This window comes from Chelonus insularis, unplaced genomic scaffold (genome assembly GCF_013357705.1).
Source record: "Chelonus insularis isolate UGA/USDA-ARS -01 unplaced genomic scaffold, ASM1335770v1 contig_352_pilon, whole genome shotgun sequence".
Taxonomy (NCBI): Eukaryota; Metazoa; Arthropoda; class Insecta; order Hymenoptera; family Braconidae; genus Chelonus; species Chelonus insularis.
Genome location: NW_023276517.1, coordinates 259,508 through 280,090, shown reverse-complemented (window position 1 = coordinate 280,090; position 20,583 = coordinate 259,508). Strand labels below are relative to the sequence as shown.

Below are 20,583 nucleotides of genomic sequence, written 5' to 3'. Positions count from 1 at the left end.
TCTTTTTCTTTATTTATCGATTTATTTGAGATTTGACAAAATTGTATTAGAGCTTCTTTACAATCATCATTAGTTTCATTATCAGTTCTAGTAAAAATACCCTTCTATTAAATTTTTCATTCAATTAATTTTGCAATAAAACTAATTTATTACTTAATAACCACTGATTTTAATTATCGTTAATTATTCTGAAGTTACTCAAAACAAAAAAGAATCACTCAAGTAAAAAACCTTTTTTTGATCAAAACAAACGGTTTATCTCATTCTATTACTCAAACAGAAAATCAATTCTCTTCACCGATATAAATTTTCTTTTTTTTTGTCAGCAAATATATATCACCCATATAGAAATTAAATACTCACATCTGAAGTGTATACATAATTTGTATATTCTTACCACGCATTGAACTTTTTATATCTCCTAAAGCTCATCCATTAGGACTCATTGGCCTGATTTATCGCCATCTTTGATCCCATTTTCTTGCCAAAAATTCAGGGGTGTTTTCTGAATTCAAACGAGCATCAAGAGAGTAGTCAGTTGGAATGGAGAAATTGAACAAGAGATTGACGATGAACGGGGTTAAAATGAGGATGCAGAGAAGCAGAATGATAGAGAAAGTAAAGGGGAAAAAAATAGAAAGGAATGGATGATAAAGGGAGGGATGCTGCATTATAGAACTAGGAGGTGGACGTAACGTGGCGGACGGCGCTTGCTCGTTCGCCCAAGGGGTCGCACCGCGCGCGACGTTCATCGAGTTGATTGTCGCAGATCTTATTATCCCCTCTTTACTTCAGGGAGGAACTCGGGTAGGATCTCGGCATCTCTGAGCTTCGACCAGAACTCTAGAGGCTGTTATAGAGTAAGAAGACAAAGACAACAAGGTTTCTAGTAGAAGAGGAAAGTGTGTAGGCAGCCCGAGGCTAACCTCGTTAGAGCTAATGACGAGCTTCACGAGATGCTTCACCCCTCGGGTACTTTAACCCCTTTCCTATCTCATCGTGAGCCAACTTAGAAAGAGATCGTTTGCGATATTATTTGCGGTCACATTTTTCATCCCTTTTTTAGTGCAAAAAATCTTGGTAAAAAGTTTGTACATTTTTTTCATTATACTGCTGAGTTTGTGCTAAGTTACAACTGCTGAAAAGAATTAAACTTGATTAAAAAAAGAATAACGAAATTATATAACTTTCTTGAATGTTGAATTTTTAGATATGAAGCTGTAATAATTTTTTTGTTTCATATTTATAATTATACCATTTAATCAGATTACTAGAAAGAGAGATGTTACATCTTTGTCATTTAATATCTAATTATGGTAGATATTAACCTATCTTCAATATAAATTCAACGGATTAATTCTGGACAGTATAGTCATTAAGATTATGAAGAAACAATGTGATTGTTATGACAAAATTAATCTAAAACTCAATTTTAAAAATTTCTTAAGAAAACAACAATATTACCATTAAAATAAGAGCTAACAAATAATTTACTAAATGGCAATAATTTTAAAACACTACTGTCAAAGTGTACTGTTCTAAAATGCGAAGAGAATCATCGTAAAATGCCGAAGACGACGCGATGGCGACGGGGGTTTCTAGAGAAACAAACGACGCCGATAGGAGTGAACAAGCAGTGAATCACCCAAGCACTTGTTTACCAAGAAAATCAGGATTCAGGGATGCTGTTCTCGTTCCAAGTTCCGAGGAATCTAGATATAAGAGGGAGCAGAGCAAATGTGTATCTTTCCTTCTCTCTTCATCACCCAGTTGTGCTCAATTCTCTTCCCCAAAGATTGCCATTGACTTCACAGTCACACTGACACTCTCATCGTCGTCAACGATGGCGCCGACGACTCTCCATAGACGCACACAGCCACACGCATTGTCGTGAAAGCAGTACTGTATAGTGGAATCGCTAAATGTAATTCGGTTAAAAGGGTTTTAGCAATACAATGCATATAAACATGAGTGCTCCACCTCTCGACTCGTCGTCATCGTCAAGAGTCCCGGCAACGGGAATTCTAGTGCTTCCGTTGTTCTCTTCCTCTTCAGGGTCTTCTTTAACCGAGCTATAACGCCTTGGCAATCGGACCACTCACCCATCATTTGATGTTGGTATTTCTTGGTCTTTTGAATAAATTGATGAAGGAATCAATTGAAAATAATGCGATTCAATAAGATTATTGACTAATGTTTTAGATAGGGGAAAATTGGGCATTTGGACCTTTTAAATTAATGAAAAAACATTTATTTACACTTTTTTCTTCAACTTATAAACATCATATAAATATCTTTTAATTTTTTATGTTTATAGATAAGTTTTTATTGATTTAAAGTTATTATCCAATTGAACTACAATAAGTAGAATTTAAAAAAACCTTTCTTAAGTAAAAAATCATTTTTTAAGACAAGAATAAGAATTTTTAGTAAAAACATTCATTAAAAAAATGATAGCATTACTTAATTAATTTTGTTTATGATTTTCAGAGGAATTATTTATCAGAGTAAATATACATAACAAATTATTCGTTGATATTGGTATAATTAAATGACAATGATCGATCTTACTTAGTATCAAGAAAAATTGTTACTATTTATCATAAAATATCAATTACTAATGGTATTATTATAATACTGTCTGTCCAGTCAATGTACGAGAATCTGAAGATTAGGTCTGATGGCCATACTTATCATAATTAATTACTCTTAATTACTACTCAGAAATTCGATTTAAATACTTATTAAAGTATTTATAGTTACTTGAATCAAATAAAATTTCAATAATTTTTTTTTTTTTTTCAAAGAAACTATTTAGCTCATTTATAAATCTTTTTTCTTCCTGGTATTCATAAAATAATTGTCAATAATTCTAGGATATTTAATGATAATAAATTATAAATAGACAATAATAATAATATTGATCTTATGTAATTTTATTAATATTGGTTTATTTATTTTGCTTGATGAATTTCTAAATGTAATCATCGACTTAGTCAAGCTCTAAACTCATTGCTTAGTATAAAAACAGATAAATGATTTGGCAATTTGTTGAATTTTCTACTGAGTGCGTCTGGCCAATTACGAAAAATCGACAAGTTCCATTCTTTCACATTTTTATTCCTACTATCTCTTTTTTCTCAACTCTCTTTCTCTCATAGTCTGTTTCGTTCGCTAGGCAATTTGTCAAATTACGTTTGTGGATAGTATAGCTTTTGCCTCGTGATGCGTATATCGATATACCGAGATCCTATAACATGACATGTGATTTAGGAGGCGGGTGGAATTGAAATGGGGTTGGTTACTCGTCACACGCCTCGACGACCTGGAATTATAATGCGGACAAATTACAATTGGTATTGAATATGAAAAAGTTGTAGGCAATAACGATGGATCATTTGCAGAATTTTATACATCCAAATAATTTAATAACACGTATGTCAATGGATGATGGAAAAAATTTATTAAATTTATAAATGACCCAAAAAATTGATAATCATGTCATGTAGCTTATTTATTAATGTTACTAAATGTTTGACAGTTGAAGATTAATAGTGAATAGCTACAACGAATTTTTTTTCAATTTATTTGACTAAGAACCACGATATTATAATTTTTTTTTTAAATAATTATTTTAAATCAAGATCATTGTCTACAAGTGGAACTACATACCCAATCAGACTTAAAAATTATCTTAATTCGAAAAGAGTTATAAAAGAAATAATTATTATAAAAAATAGTTAATAATATAATTATTATTAAACGATAGAGAAATTTTTTAATACAAATATATTGTTATAAATGTTGAGTAAAACATTATTTATCGTAAAAATTTGATGAAACGAATTGAATGTTGAATATAAAAAATTCTAGGGAATGTTTCCAATAAATTTGAAAAATAATTTAATGCAATATTTCATTAAATTAACATAATCATGAATCTTCCAGTTTAGAGCAATGCCCTAGTGATTTGAACATACAGAAGTAATTGAATTGTCACAGTCAACTGCATTGCAGTGAATCTATGATTTCAACGGATTTTTATGTTTAATTTACATTCACGAAGGTATTAAGTCGACACAAAAGCGAATAGGAATTCACTAAAATGATGAGAATGTCTTCAACATTTATATGTGTATATAGAACAATACGATCTTCCTCCATATATAGTCTGTATATATAGTAAATATACTTTCAAGTGAGTGAATTTCATTCGTAGCACAGCGATTTGCGAATTGTGATCCAGTACCTACGGAATTCGTAACTGGAGATTAGCATGTCATAAATACTGATGTAGATCACAGTCCTCGTCGTCCCTTTAAATCAACGATAGTATAGGTATTTAAATAAAACTACAAGGAATTTTTAAGAATTAATTGATTTGACGAAAAAAAGTCATATAATCAATTGCTAATGAATGGATTAAAAAAAATTTTCATTTGCATCAGTTAGGTTTTTTGATAAATAAATAGACACTTGTATTTTTAATATTTATCTCGATAATTTATTATAGGAACTTGTCGCAATATATTAGATTTTTTAATCACAATTTTCATTTTTCACTATCTTACATCGATACACGGTTGCTATTTACAATTTTTATTTATATAATACACAAGCAAAATACATAAATATGTATAGAGATAATAGTAAGATTTAATTAAATAAATTACAGTAAAGAAAACAAAAATTTCATTTTTGTCTCTTTTTAAATTCAAAGAAAAAACTGTTTCTATACACAAAAAAAAATTTGTTGAGCCACTAAATATTTGAAAGATAAATTTCTATGATTAAACTCTTCAGTCTGTGATTAAAATTTATTTGTTTTTATAAGGAAATAAATTCAATTAATTGTGATTTATTTAATTGAGAATTTGACATCTCAACTCAAAAAATTTTTTCACTTATAAAAAGCTAATTTTTTCTTGTGAATATTTTTTTTATTTTTTAATAAAACAAATGTATTATAAAAAACAAATACAGGTACTTGCGAGCAAATAGTCTGTCTAAAACACGAAAAACTAATAATATTTATATTACAAGGTTTAGATTTAGTAAATCGACAGTTTGGTGTAACGAAATGAGGAAGTTTATTCAAACAACGTAAGGCCTATAAAGAGGTTCACGAAGTTCACTTAAAAGTCTCGGATGATTTTCATGAGAATTTCCTCTAGTTTCATCAGCTTGTGGTCCAGTAACCCCTGAATTTGAGGTTGTTGAACTTGCACTAGAGGCAGTACTAATTTCACTAGTGCAGTTATTCGCAGTTGCTTCACGCTCATTTGTTGTAGTTATTCGACTTGCACTTGGTGCAGTTGTAGTACCCGGTGATTCCTCAGTTTTACTGGTTGTCCGTGCTTCTTGTTGAGCTTTTTTGCTCCTTTTCCATTTCATTCGTCGATTTTGAAACCATATTTTCACCTGTAACCCACAAATATTTTTTGTTTATTTATTAAACATTTCTTTGGATTTGTGACTTTCAGAGATTTATTATTACATTTTTCAATTATAAATCTGTCTTCTATCATTTTTTAATTTAACTACCGAAAATCTTCAGTAAAAATTCAAAAGTCTTAGATACATAGCATTCATGTTTGAACATGGCATTGGCAACAAGTCATAGACTCTAATGAACAATCGATTATTTTATATATAAATAATTATAAAATTCATATTTTGACAACCTAATATTATTCTTTTCGATCAAATGCTGATCAATTATAGTCAATTTTTTTGTGGAATTTATTTTTGAAAATATCGATTTGAGAATTAATCTAATAGCATATAAAATAGGGGATAATCCAGAGACAAGAATAATCACATATGAGTTGATATCATTTTTACAAGGGGATTAAATAGTAAAGGAAAATATTTAAAATAAATAAAATGAGATTCAGACGAGTTCACATTCGTATTCGCACCGTAAGCCACACATGAGTAGTGGAAAGAGTCGTAAAATATCTCTGCAGAGATATAGGAAGTAAGGGAGCTCGATTTTTCGCCCTCACATCGCGAGAGTACCATGTAAATCTCTCGGACAACATATCATACGCCAGCACCAGTCAACGTACCAGCCAATCCCACTCTCTACCTTGTCTACCCTCGTTCCGTGATCATATTATATCACCCTCCTCTGGAAGAACGTTTTTTTTTTCTTTGTCTTTTCGTGATTATACGAATACGGATGGGAACTCGGCAAAAAGTGGATTGAAATAAGAGTCATCAAAATGGATACAAATTTGACATCAGTGTTAAGTGTGAGAACATCAAATAAGTCATGTCAAAGTCTTACAAATTTTTTTCTTCTGCGTCGCGACGACGCGGAGACAGAATCGGTAAATTATCGAAACAAATCAGAGCCTGAGCCGTCTATAAATCAGACTCACGAGAGAATCGCGTGTTTGCTGAGCCATCTGTCAGAGTGAGAGGAAAAAGTAAAGCTTTTGAGTTACATTTAAGTTGGCAGCTCGCCGACAATTTTTAGGAAATGAAATTAAACTTGTCGAGAAGCTTTTGAATGATTAATTTAATCATTAAATCAATTTTTATTTTATTTAATAATTGAAATTGTGATTTAGTTATCTAGATGAATTGGAAAGAAAGCATTTAAATTGATAGTTTCAATAGTTGAAATAAATTAAAATGATTGGTTAAATTATTAAAATGAATCATCTTCTATTAGGGAATTAGTTAACAAATTACAAATGTGTTAAGTGATATAAATTATTCTGAGAGAGATATATTTATATTTATATGCTAAATTGTACCTGTGTTTCAGTCAACATGAGCGAAGTAGCAACTTCAAATCTCTTGGGTCTACTGAGATATTTATTTTGTCGAAATTGTTTTTCCAACTCAAGTAGTTGTTGAGATGTAAATGCTGTTCGTGGTCGTCTTGTTTTCCCAAGAAGTGCATGTTGAGCTGCACACCCTGCAACACACGTACAAATATTTTTTAAGGATCTTCATTTTAGAAAAACTTATCTTACAATTCAACATCACAAAAACAACTACAAAATTAATTTCTTTCTCAACTTTTTGTTTAAAACTTATTCATTTGATTATTTAAAAAAAAAAACTATCTTTCCAGACTAGTATTTACTCTCTTTTAAATCATAAATTTTTTAAAAATTATTCTAACTCTTTTTTATGGTTTTCAGCTAAAATTAATATTTATAAAAAAAGCTCAGTCATTTTTCTAGTTTTTGTTAGCAAGTATTTTTCTATCGTTGATTTTATTTCTACAACACTAATATTCATAGAAAGATCATCCAATAAAAATCAGCCAATGCTAATGTAATTATAGGAAGACATAAATCCCTGTGGATTTGTTTGGAAAATAGGGGAGATATGATTCGAATTTAGACGAGGGGTTAGAGAGGGATAAAGTGTGACCAAGGGTAAAAAGCCGTGGTGTACCGCCCTTCCAATTAGCTCCACCAATGAGTCTAGTTTCGATAAAAGTCATCAGCCACCGATTCGTCGTCGATACAAATTTATATCATCACCCTAAATATTTTTTTATCCTTAACATCATTGATTTCCTCATATTTTCGTTTCATTTCTATATAAATATCAACATAATTTTCTCATTGTCTCATATAAACAAGAGAGAAAATTATGTCAATAGACTAGTTATGCTCAGCATACAGTCATGATATCAAGTTTCGAAGGATAAGGACTCTTGAAAAAAACTTATTGTTAATTTAGCTAGAAAGCATCAACTGTCAGACTGCAATTGGTGCTTTTTAATAGGATAATAACATGTAATGGTAAATATAACTATTTCAATTTCTCTGAGTGAGGAAACAACTAAATCGACTTAACAAACTCGCCCATGGACTCTGTTCTGTCGTCCAAGCGCATGAACCGGCTGTCAATGTTTGTACACATGGCAGTGAAGCGAGTCGGGATGTGGATTAACGTGTGATTCACTTGGTATGGTTTGAGTTTAGTCTGCAGGTACTATTTTGCGCCTGTCGTGCCATAAGTGAGGGGATCATTTCAAGCTGATTATTGTCATTCAACAAGATGTCATCTGTTTTAATGCTCCATCAAACGAGCTGCTTTGCACAATTTTAAATCTTTTGTAACAAGCATCCATCTTATTCATCCTGTGTACAGTAGAAATATAACTGTTGATTTATTAAATAGTCTTATTTTTACAAATCCTTATTTTTTCATGACATTTCTAATATTAATTTATAATGCTGATATTTTTGTTCTTCGAATAAGAACTAAAAGACAATAATAATAATAAAATTCATTTAAATTTTAACTCTACTATTTAGAAAAATATTTGTTCAATTGAGCAGCTCTACTTTTATTGCCTTAATAATTTTTTAGAATGCACATTTATTATAATTAATTTTGTTAACAAGTTTTATTCACTTAAGATGGAACTCATTGATTTATATAAAGTATAGTTTATTACCAATAATATTTATTCACAGTAAATAAATCACAATAATTTTTTTTTACTTCACAAATTAAATATCATCAATTATACTTAATCGTTGTTGATAGAAAAATGTAATTAGACGAGGGAATCGTTTGAAAAAATTTCCGGTGGTTAGAAAATTGAAAGTAAGATTACCAATAAATATAAATCACATACTAAAGGGCTTTAGGATAGTGAATGTGCTATAAGATAGAATAGTGATTACCTGATGGAGAGAGGGAGAAACGAATCATTCACCCAAGTAATTGTCATAACCATGAGGGGAGGGAGATAAAGATTGAAGGTGATGAAAATAGGGATAGCAAAGAAGCAACTCGGACAAATCATTCCAGCCATATGTGCCCCACAGGGGGTAACCACCCTTGTCACGACGATAAATAGCCGGTTAAATGCTACATCCTAAATGCTAAGTATCTAATATTTAGTCGTGAACAGGCTAACTTAAGTGTGCTCTGTGTGCCCTATTATGTCGATAAATATCGCACTTTTTTTGCTCCTCATGCTTTTGTTGGAGATACAGGAACAGAATTGTTAGGCATGACAATAATTTTTGCACGTGCCAAAAGTGAGGCATATGTGGATTCAATAATTAAATGACTAGTGAGAGGGATGGAAAAATGTCAAGTATTTAAACGGAAATAAATAACGAACATTGAAATGAAGAAAAAAAAATGATTTACAAGGAACAAATGGTTTTAATAGACAAAAAAACTTTCAATTTAAAATTAAGTACAAAAATTATTTATAAAGTTCGCATTTTAGATCAATGATAACAACATTGAATATAAAAAAATGATTGCCATCGTTGTGATTAATAAAAAGACTTTTCAGTTGAGTTTTATCAAACAAGTAATTGTTTAATTTATATTGATGGTTATTGAGTTGTAATAATTTTTTTTTTGAACAAAAAAAGTAAGAAATAAATTTTACTCGAAAACTAAAAAAAATTAGAGCTTATAATGAATGATGACAGATGTTAGTAAATAAAGAGGGTAAAAATTTTATCGAGTGGACAATGGATTTACACACACACATATTGAAGATCGTTTATGAATATCCATAAAGTAAGAGTGAAATAATATGAAATGAACAAATTGCAGCACAATTGATGCAAGAAAAAGAAACAATTATAATAAAAGATAGAAAACACCCTTTCATACCACTTTTATTATGATAATTTAATCTATTTGAGGGAAGCATCGACCGAATCATGGTGTTTATAATTACAGCACGACCCTACAATGAATATAATCAATCAATTGAACCTCCGATCGTAGCACACAAAAGTAAATAGCCCATTATGTCAATTTATCGTAATTGTCTTCTTTGATACTTTACGCATTTAGTGTGTTGACATTTTATTTCAACCGAAAATAAATAAATATGCGATATTAGTAAAAAATTAGTGGAAAAATCAGTAAATTAGGATAATTGTTAAGCTGATAGTCAAATCAGTTTACGGTCAGTCAGCTTGATCGTCTCTCGTGACGCTAACGAAGTGCAGGACAAGAGAAAACAGCTTCGTTAAGCTTTGGAATGAGTAGACCCACTTCTCATCATCGTTGCTAGTGTCAAACTCAAGCTTGAATCCTTTTGTGACAAATGTCACTTTTCAAGGACTTGTTAAATTTTGATAAACACTTCTAATCAAATAACTTGATTTATTTTTAGAATAGTAAGTTTTTTCATGGTTCTAAAAATAATTACATCAATTTAAACATTATTTATAAACGAAAACACTAATTAGGAAAAACCTACAGATACTTTTATTACATGTAAAAGCACTATCAGAATACATTTTAATTTGTAAAGACTTTTAAAAAAAATTATCTCACTAATTGAAAGTTTGGATATTAAAAAAATATTTTGTTTTTAGTAGCTTTGAATGATTTTATTTATTTCATTTCTAAAAAAAGATTATGGATAGCAAGAAAAACATAAATATATTCGTATGAATAATTGGATCATTTTAGCATACAGATAGATGTAAAAAAGTTTTTTACTCTTATTATTGAATAAAATGAAGCTAATCTCACTCGAGTAAAATTATGAAGGAAATTAATAAAATTATTTGCTTTGATTTATCTTTCGTGAAGTCTTTAGGGGCATGAAGTAATGTTTGGACATTTGGCATCACATTTGATGCTACTCTGGCAATTTAGTTGACATCAGGGATATAATACATACAAGTAACAGTAGTCTATATATAAATGGATTGTCGGGGGTGCCAGAAGCTCCGCCTTTTCACCCCCTTCAACCCCCAACATGCCCCGCCTTTGCTCCGGTTTTCAACTCAACTTCAAGCTGAACAATTTACCAAATAGTGTAGCATATCTGTACTTTCTATTTGCATTAAGTTGAAGAAAACTTGTCGATTTTTGTACCCATTTTATTTTTCTCTTTGATTCACTTTTTCCGTTACTTTTATTATATTTTTAACGGTGAGAAGATGAACATTATGAACTTGAATCTAATTTACTTCTTTTTCTTTTGAATGCTCTGAAATCTACAGCCCCTTCATCGAGTTGGTATTTTAGTGTGTAGTTGGGCAAGTTTTATCGAGGTATTTTCCTTAGTATGGAATGACCAAATTTAATCCCAAACTCAGTGGCTGCCTAGGGTCTCCACAAATCACCTCATAAACATCTGAAACGTGTGCTAGCTTTCTTTTCACTCTTCCTTGGTACTGTTTCACTTTTGTTTTATCTGAAGTTGTAACTTATTACCGTATTAAATCTCGGTGTTTTTTTAATTTTCTACATTTATTACTATTTTACATCTTCCTTTTGATATTGAAAAAACAAAAGTCAAATTTAATCAGTAATTATAAGTGAATTAAGTGATAAAAGTCAATTAATAGTCGACCATAAAAATATTCTTTAAAATACTATTGAATTGTTTTGTTCTTCTTAATTTTTATACATTATGAAAATAAAATTGAAGGATAAAAATAGTTAAATTCACTTTGAAAACATTAAAGAACAATTACTGTATTTAAAAAAAAAAAAAAAACTCAGTAAAGTTACAGATTGATTGAAATTTATAAAAAATAATTTTTTATGTTTTTAAAATTTTTTTTTATTCTTTAAAGCCTTTTTTTAATAATAAATAATATCAGGAATTGCAGAAATAAGAATGTGTAGAGATTTAGAGCAAGTTCAAATAATACAGAAATGAAATAGGATAGTTTGAGGGATGAGAGACCTCAGCAGTAAATTAACGAGATACGAATGCCTAATGTGCGGTCAGCCAACTGTACATATGCCAACTAAAGTCATACACATACTCTGGGAGTACGTGAAAGCGTGCGAGGCCGTTAAATGCAAGCACGAACGTTACACATCGGGTAACCAAGATCTGTTTGCTCGCGGACAGCCAAACTAGCTCGCAGCTAATTCAGAGACACCATTACCACCAATACGCGCGAACGATCGAGCGATGAGTTGTAGATATATAGATATAGATATCTGTATATCAAGTTTCCATACCACACCAAACCAGATACTGTTGGATACTGGAATCCACGTGCGAGTAAATAAACTTCTCATACACATCTATATACATATATCATTATTGATAAATGTGGCTCACGTTTTTTCCTCTTCTTCAACTCTCTTAAGATATTTATCTTCTGTTTTCAGTTTCACGTATTTATTTTTTAATTTTCTATTTGCAATTCCCGAAATTCATCATGAGATTGGGTCGGCTTTTTTTTTATCTAAAGACAAATCATTCATTACAAGAAAAGATTTCATACAAAGAAAAAATTAATTGTAAAATTGTTTATTTAGTAGATCTGAAATTCTAAATATGGCTTACTTGATTTTTAAGATACGTTGCTCGATATGACCCTGATAAGAAGTTAATTTAAGCCCGGAGGCGACAATAAGGCCAATACCATTTTGTAATTATTTATGTAATGAGTAATTCTATGGTAGTGATAGAGTAGTTGAAGGGCAGTGGAGAGATAGTAATCGACTAGTTCTAAACTGTTATTAATTATTTTAATATCATCAAATTACAAAATATAATTGCAGTAGTTTGATTTTTTACTTTCCATTAACATCAATTTTCTGATACCTTCAATAAAATGGCAAATAATCGCCAGTCTCATTAAAAATAAAATGAATTCACGAATAATGAGTCAATTATTCAATAATTTTAATTCCAATCTTCCAATGTTAATTGACATTAAAAAATGATAAAATTCTTAAAAAGCATGATTATTTTTAAATAGTAAGCGCGACTTTCTGCCTATGAGACCAAGTGCAGGTCGTCATGGAAACCATGGCAATCGCGATGGCGAAGAGAAGAGGTGTAGGAGGATGAGGAATGGAGAACGACGACGACGATGAGGCCGTGGAAGGCTGAGGGGGATGAATAGACGGATGAATGACGCACAATTAACTAATTAAATCATCCGTCGACCCCACTATACGAACCCCTCTATCCGTCTCTCGAGTATCATCCCTTCCATTGGACCCCTGGAGTTATATGTACCTTTTCTCTTTTTCGATCGACCATCACTAGGCTCTTGTTCCCAGTGAGTTCTTCCTCTACATCATCGGACTCGTTTTCCCTGAACGGAGAAATGTGTAATTGCCAAGGGAAAAAAATGGCCATGAGTTTGTCAAAGTAATTGCCAGGAGAATATCCTCGAACAAATTGTCCGTTTAAATATTCGTATTATAATTTCATCCGACAATTTACATTGATCTTTATTATATTTTATTAGACTGAACAAATTGATTTTTCTTATTGATAATTTAATAGAGGCATATTTCTCAACCAGACAGAACCTTCAATAATTGTATCAATCAATTATTCAGAAAAATAGATTAATTCAATAATTATTCAAAATGATTAATTGATTTTTTTAATTGTCTTAAAAATGGAAAGTAATATTGGAAAATGACAATAAAATTAATTGACGAATTTTCTTTCGTTGTTAAACTAAAGAAAAGAATAATATTCATATCTTAATAGATCTTAATAGATTTTTTTTACATCAAATAACCGACAAATGACATATAATGTGTATTCAATAATTTAAAAACACTGTAATTCGAATATTAAAGTGTAATAAAACTGAAAACTATCATTTACATCAACTTAATTATCTAATTAAGAAGATAATTAAGTAACTTTTACTAATAACAAATATATTTAATTAATTTCACACTTCTTATCTCATATTACATTCAAGTACTTTCTGAATTATTTTTTTATTTCATTAATACTCTAGACAAGTCATTGAATAGACGACGTCTAATCAGTCGATATTTATCAATAAGCCATTTAATTGTCAAATTGTTTTATAGTCAATGTTTCCGATACTAGTAAAATGTTTCGTAATACGTTGAATAGAACACGTACTACGGGACAGTTAAATGATGATACGTGTCGTAGCGAAATACAGAAAGAGAAAATGCGTGCTTGCGAAGCCAATAGAGCAATAGATGGAACATGCTGTTGATCTTGTACGTGCTATAACCCAGCTCCAAATATTGAGTGAATAAAAATCGTTCTACATTGGTATTTACAATTAATCCATCGCAGAAAGAGACAAATAGTATTGATGACGTGATGCCACCAGAGTTATTGGTTCAAATCACACAGTAGCGTCGCCAATTTTTAACGATCTCACGACCATTCACGTCACACCAATGCCAATTGATTCGTATTGCAGTAAACGAGATCTAACAAAAAAAAAACGAATATACATATAGCAAAGTGTTTTTTGTTTTTTTTCGAATAAATAGCTCAGCAACTACCAATCAGGATCATCTGACAGAAACTGCCAGCGTCCCTATGCGCACTTTTACTCGTGCATTCGTTCACCAACCAATTTGTTCGATAAAAGCTTCGACTGATTGGCTTGACAAAATAGTCACTGCTATTTTTTTGCACGAAATTTCGAGTTTTTTTTTCAATTTTTTTTTAACATTACTTTGTAGATAAAATTTATCGAATTGGAGTAATCATGTGGTTGATAAAAAATATTTATTATGTTTATAAAAAAATTAATAACAGTTATTTTTTTTAAATTTATAATTTCATATTTAATTGAGTTCTTTAATTATTTTAATTAAACCTTCTTTCTTAAGGAAAATAATTCAATGGTAATTGAATTAATAAAAGTATGAATTTAAATAGAAGAAAAATTAATGTAAATAATTCATATTAAAAGAAAAAAAAACAATTAATTTCTACGAAATGATGAATTTTAATGTTTAACAATAAATTAAAGTCACTTTAGGCCTTGATGATTAATCGTTCACACCGATATTTCATTTAGCACCTAATCTCTAATTTTTTAAACAATCTGTGATAATCAGTTAATATTTATTAATAAAGACGTTAACGATAGAAAAACTTTCTGTGAAACTAGATCGATTGGTTCACAACTTGAACAGTCTTCTTCTTATCAACCGGAAATATGAAAAAAATTTTTCTTCAAAAAGGAAAACAGCCGACTACTTATTGGTTTAAGAGCTGGCGTAATACTTCTAATTATTATATAAACAATGAAGCCATCATCAGAGATAAAGCTGGTAAATAAAAAATAGAAAATCAATCTCTATTAAAGGTAAAATCCGATATATCGGCCCTTCACTATATCATCAGTGAGTTGATAGAAAAAATGTCGAGTGATACATATCAGCTCAGTGATATGACGGGACACAACAGTCCATTAGACATGTCAACAATTGTATCTTGTCAGCTGAAAATTCTCTCTCACTAGCTCATCATCCTACATACTTGGTATCTCATATATGTGCCAACGAAATGAACTAATAGTCGATAATAGGTGTCAAGAGCTAACATAACACGTGCTTTTTAAGAGAACGATGTGATACAGGAGGGCTAAAGGTGATGTTTGTTCGTTCCTCTTATCTTTCTATTTTCGAACGACTTATTGATGATAAAATGAATTATAGAATTAATTTAAAAAATGAAAAAAATAAAAACTGCACGATATTAACTTCATACAAGATGTGACTCAATGATATAAACATGCTTATCAATTAAATCTCATCAAATATCAAACAAAATTAAATAAAATTTTGTTTCTTATTTCTTTTGATTGATAAGTCATTTCTAAAATTAAAACTATTTATTAATCATTAATACTATTACTAATTAATTCCCCTAATTTGTCAAGTATTTAATATAGGACTTGACGGCGTCAAAAAAATCATTAAGAACCGGACGCTTAGATTATAAAATGGACTATCCATATCTCCCGACTGATCCCACAAACCGATACCATAATCGTGTATTACAAGCGTCGGCACGAATATATACTTGGACATTTTTACTTTTCAATATCAATATGATGGCAATTACGACGGCATTAAATCCTACGATTTATAACTTTTAAGATCCATATCGATGCTAACAGTTTTGTTATCAATAAACACTAAAGTTTCTATATTTCTTTATTTTTATATCCTTTCATTGGCATTTACTTTCTTCAATTAACTTTCTACACATTTGTTTCCGTTTGTCTTCCGGTTTTGTCATTTATCTCAATATTTAATCAGCATACTAAACTGCTGTCATTATTTGGGTACTCTAGAATGTCTTATTGCATAAGATTTTTCCATGAGTCGACAGATTATCCAAACCTTCATACACTAGGGCAAACATTTTTTGGAGTAACTTTCAAAAAAAAAAAAAAAACGCATGTTCAACGAATACTTAATTAAAAATGTATACATGAAAGTTAATTAGTTGGCAAAATGTACTGCAGTATTTATATATCTATGCTGTCATTATGTTTAAGAACATTGAAACAAGAATACTTTTTTGTAAACAAACCTCTCAGAACGATTAGAAATAAATCATCAAATTTAGAAAAATATTTATATAACAAGAAATACCTAACTCACCAGCTAAATCAGTTGGTAACCGAGGGTAAAGCATTCCAGTTCTAGCAAGCCATTCAAGTTGAAGTGGGTGAATATGATGAGGTTGTTGTTGAGGTTGTTGAGGATGCGGCGGAGCGGAGGTAGTTCCAGAGCCGCCGGTTCCAGGTCTTGGATGTCCCAACGATTGAGCATCTTTATGTATCGAATGAAAAGCACTCGAAGATCCAGCTGGGTGATAATACAACCCGGAAGGATGAATTAATGGACCACCGGAATGTAAAAGAAGACCTTGTTGACCTTGTCTCATGGCAACAGCCACATTGACTCCAGAAGTACCTAGACTATAAGGTCCCATGCAAGACACATCAGTTCTATGTCCTGAATGTCCAGGGAAACTAGGTATTCCTGAATTAGCTAGAGGATTGGAGGCCAAGTCTTCAGATCCTGGTGAAATTGGTGGGCTTGATACTGGACTATGACTAGCATTACTTCCTGGACTAGCACTACTGGTTCTTCTTGCATTCTCATCATCTTTCATCTCCTCAACATCTACATCTGTTGTCGCATCATCTTCAGGATTATCCTCAGTACTTCGATCAACATATCTCGACACTTGGTCCGTCGGTTCTTCAACATTAGCAGGAAAACTGTCATATGATGATAACCGGATGTTATTTGCATCTCGTAAAGCATGAATCATCCTCATACTATGAGTGGGACCTAAACCAGGAGGATTTCTATCAGATCGAGGCACAAAAGGATGTAAGGAATTCATTGACGAATTCGAAGTCCTTCTGGAAGGTGGTAATAATAATGATTCAACTCCATGACCCTCTTGATCATCATCTCTTTCTCTCCTAGAATCTAATATTCTAGGAGGTGATGCTTCTAAATTGTCTACTTGTCGTTGATTACCTGTCGCTCTTCCAAGTAGAGCATCAATACAAAAGGAAGTTTTACCTGGTGCATTTCTCTGTCTTCCTGAAGGATCATTGTTGCTTTCATTACCTTCTGGAGAAGCACAAACTCCAGTTTCACTACAGATACGATCGTCATTTTCACGAAAACGTTTCGAGGGTAACTGATGACAATCAGCTCTGGTATCATCTCTAAAGAGATTTCTTATATTTTCTTCAGGACCAAATTTGAAAGAGTCATAATTAAGAATCCTAGCACTTGAAGTATCGGTATCTGAATCTCGTCGAGATTCATTAGTGTTATTGTAGCCGACTGGTGAACCAGCAGCTGGAGATCTAGCTTCTTCAGAACTTGGTGATGCTCCTGGTTCATCTAATCCAAAAGAGTGTCGTGGATGTCGTGAATGAATGTCTTCAGCAACCATTGTTGTATTGTAATGCATCGCAGCCATATTTTTTATCATCAGTTCATTTTTTTAAATAAAAAAAAACACAAAATGTCACCAATTTATTAACTTTTTCTATAACTTATTCGTTCATTACATTAATTAATCAATGTAGTATTATTATCATGCACTTTTCACTGAAATAATTGAAAAATAAATTACTTAAAGTCCAATATCACTGTATGAACAGGTAAAAAGATGACACGAGGGTTGACAGAATGTCTTAGGCTGCGGTAGATCGCAAAGTGAATCCCAACATCAGAACCGCGTGCGTGTGTTCCAAAAATCTTCTCCCACCCGCAATAATAGATTTCCTCTCTCTTGCGTGCGCCTCTACGATTTAATCGTGGGGTGCCCCGCCCTGTAGTTGAGCTCCGCCTCTCTCTGATCCACCACCCACCATCGCGAGAATTCTACTAAGCAGGATAGAAGAGAAATTATAGTATAGCTTGCTAGAAAAGAGAACAAGAGATGGATGCTGCGGCACGTTGTTATACTTGCAAGCACTTTGGACCAATCCGAAGTTGTGAGTATGACTTGCGGAAGAAAGACAGGTGCAGAATGTACACTTGCATGTGTATCAAGCTCTTTGCTAAGATTGCATGCGCATTATTTTATGGAGAAAATTGAGCAAGTGAGATTGATTCTACAGTGAGTTTGAGACAAAGCAATGACAATCCGTGGCAGATTTTATGACCAAATTTCAGTAGTGCTAAAAAGTTAAAATTCCTGTTTTTATTACCATGACTCTTGAAAAATACAAAAGCAAAGTTTTGATTATCAGAATAATCCTTTATAATAAATGGTTTTTATTTTATTAAAAAATTAATTATTCATTTCAATGATACACATTGACATTAAACTCAGCATAGTCCTAGTGTCTTTAACGTTTTTTTAATTCAAGAAATTACATAATAAAAGTACATAAAGACTTAAATATTGGGAAAAAGAGTTAGTTAGAATTTTTTCAAGTAATACACTCATTTCTGACCTTTCTCAATTATTGATATAAAAAAACAAAAATTTAACTATAATCGATAATTCATCATCATTTAAACAATAAATCCAAGAGTATTGTTGATAAAAAATCAATTAAAAAATCCAAGAATCAATTCGTGAAGTAATTATTTAATTTATATATCATATAATTGAAGAGAAAGAAATTAAAAATTTCATTCTGTAATTTATTGTTATTGATAAAAAAAAATAAAATAAATTGAAACTTCACTGTTAATTTATCACTTAATCCTCATGGAATGTCTAAGATAATGATAATTTAAATGAACAAATATATTTAAACAAATTAAAGTACACGAAAAAAATAAAGTCCAAGTGTCGTCAAATGTCGAATCGGACAAGGAAAAATCTTACAAGTAATATGGATCATATCTATCAATTCTGTAATTACACAACTCGTATGGAGTGATGATAATTGCAGTAATTGACACGAACAATTGGATGACTCAGGAGAGTCTAGTGATGTTTCAGGAGTTTATACAGGGACAGGTAATTTGGGACTAACAACATACATAGGCTCTATAAGTAACATTAACTGGATTCGTAACACAATTGTCTACATAAACATACTAAGTCATTGTTTACAAATTTTAATTTTTGAATATTAATGACTGTCGTTTAAATACACATAGGATTCGTTTAAATTTATTTTACGACTTTTTTCTAATCCACTTTTCACACTTCTGTATTTTTTATGACTTGAGATTAATTTTTATCATCAAGAAAAACACTTTCATCATTTTTAATTTTTTTCAAAGAAACACTTCAATTATCAATCCATTAATTATTTTTCCATTATAAGAAAATTATTCTTCAATCACACTAAACGTGATAAAACCTACAAATGAAGAAAAAAAAGCAATATTAAGTTTTATTATTTTTTAAATTATTATTATTATTTTATTTAAATAATTCAAACAAGGTCTGTATTTAAGAATAACAATAGAATAAAACCCAGATGACATTTATCTCAAGATGAAGACGTAGAAGTATATTTTAAAATATATTTTTGAAACTACCGTTTATGAGATGTTGACACTCAGCTCTTGACATGCCTGAGTTATTATGAGGAATGATGGATCACCTGCGACAAAAAGATCACCAAGAACCTGGTCGATTTAGTCGCAGGTAGCTGCATCAACGACTGTTTAAAGTAATCAAATAAAAACTTTACGATATATTTAACCACACACTAAGTGTTTGGTTTAGTTAATAACCACTTCGAAAGATTTCATTTTCATTTTAAAAATTATTTTTTCAATTTTTTTTCTTACAATCGTTATTTCGTAATTAACTCATAACTTACATAAACAGTGAGCAAAAATGAATGAAAATGTTTATAATATATAATTAAGGTAGTTCAATAACATTGTTTTGAAATAAAATAATGTCTGAATGTAGCTAAAGAACATATGGGGCAAATAAAAAAGCATAGATTTTTAATTGAACGAAATTAACGTCAGATAATCATATAAAATTATCACAATTTTTTCAGCACGATAATTGATCGATATGATGGATGTAATTAACAATAAAATGATTGTATAAGCTTTTAACTCAATTGTCCGAATGATTATCTTGCCTTTTTATTGATATAATGATTGGAAATTCTCGATTAATGATCGATTACTTATAAAATAGCAACAAGTTATCGATAAGAGTATGAAAAAATCTATATTTATTAAAAATTTCATTAATCCCATTACTGTTTATTTTTATATGACTTATTTTTATATAACAGATTAAAATAGAAAAATAGATTTTTGTGTATCTTCAAATCAATATAGAAGATGATAAGTGATAAAAATTAAATATTGAAACAGTTGAGTGAACGCAGTGTTATATATGTATTTATATATCCATAAACG

General features: G+C 30.7%; 1 protein-coding gene across 1 annotated transcript; it reads right to left on the bottom strand.

Annotated features, from left to right (window-relative positions):
* Positions 1-4,996: 4,996 nt before the first annotated feature.
* Positions 4,997-17,926, bottom strand: exex (extra-extra). The gene is made up of 3 exons (XM_035082861.1): positions 16,357-17,926; positions 6,768-6,931; positions 4,997-5,421 (listed from the first exon to the last, which is right to left on the bottom strand). The coding sequence occupies exons 1-3, from the start codon at positions 17,714-17,716 to the stop codon at positions 5,095-5,097; spliced, it is 1,851 nt and encodes a 616-aa protein (XP_034938752.1). The 5' UTR covers positions 17,717-17,926; the 3' UTR covers positions 4,997-5,094.
* Between the last annotated feature and the right edge of the window lie 2,657 nt (positions 17,927-20,583).

Bases quoted from the DNA above. Each gene is read 5' to 3' on its own strand.
- exex (XM_035082861.1), bottom strand. From the start codon at position 17,716: ATGATAAAAAATATGGCTGCGATGCATTACAATACAACAATGGTTGCT. The intron at 6,932-16,356 runs GTGAGTTAGGTA...CGTGTGTTGCAG, and splicing joins GTTACCAACTGATTTAGCTG to GGTGTGCAGCTCAACATGCA. The intron at 5,422-6,767 runs GTACAATTTAGC...TGTGGGTTACAG, and splicing joins TCATGTTGACTGAAACACAG to GTGAAAATATGGTTTCAAAA.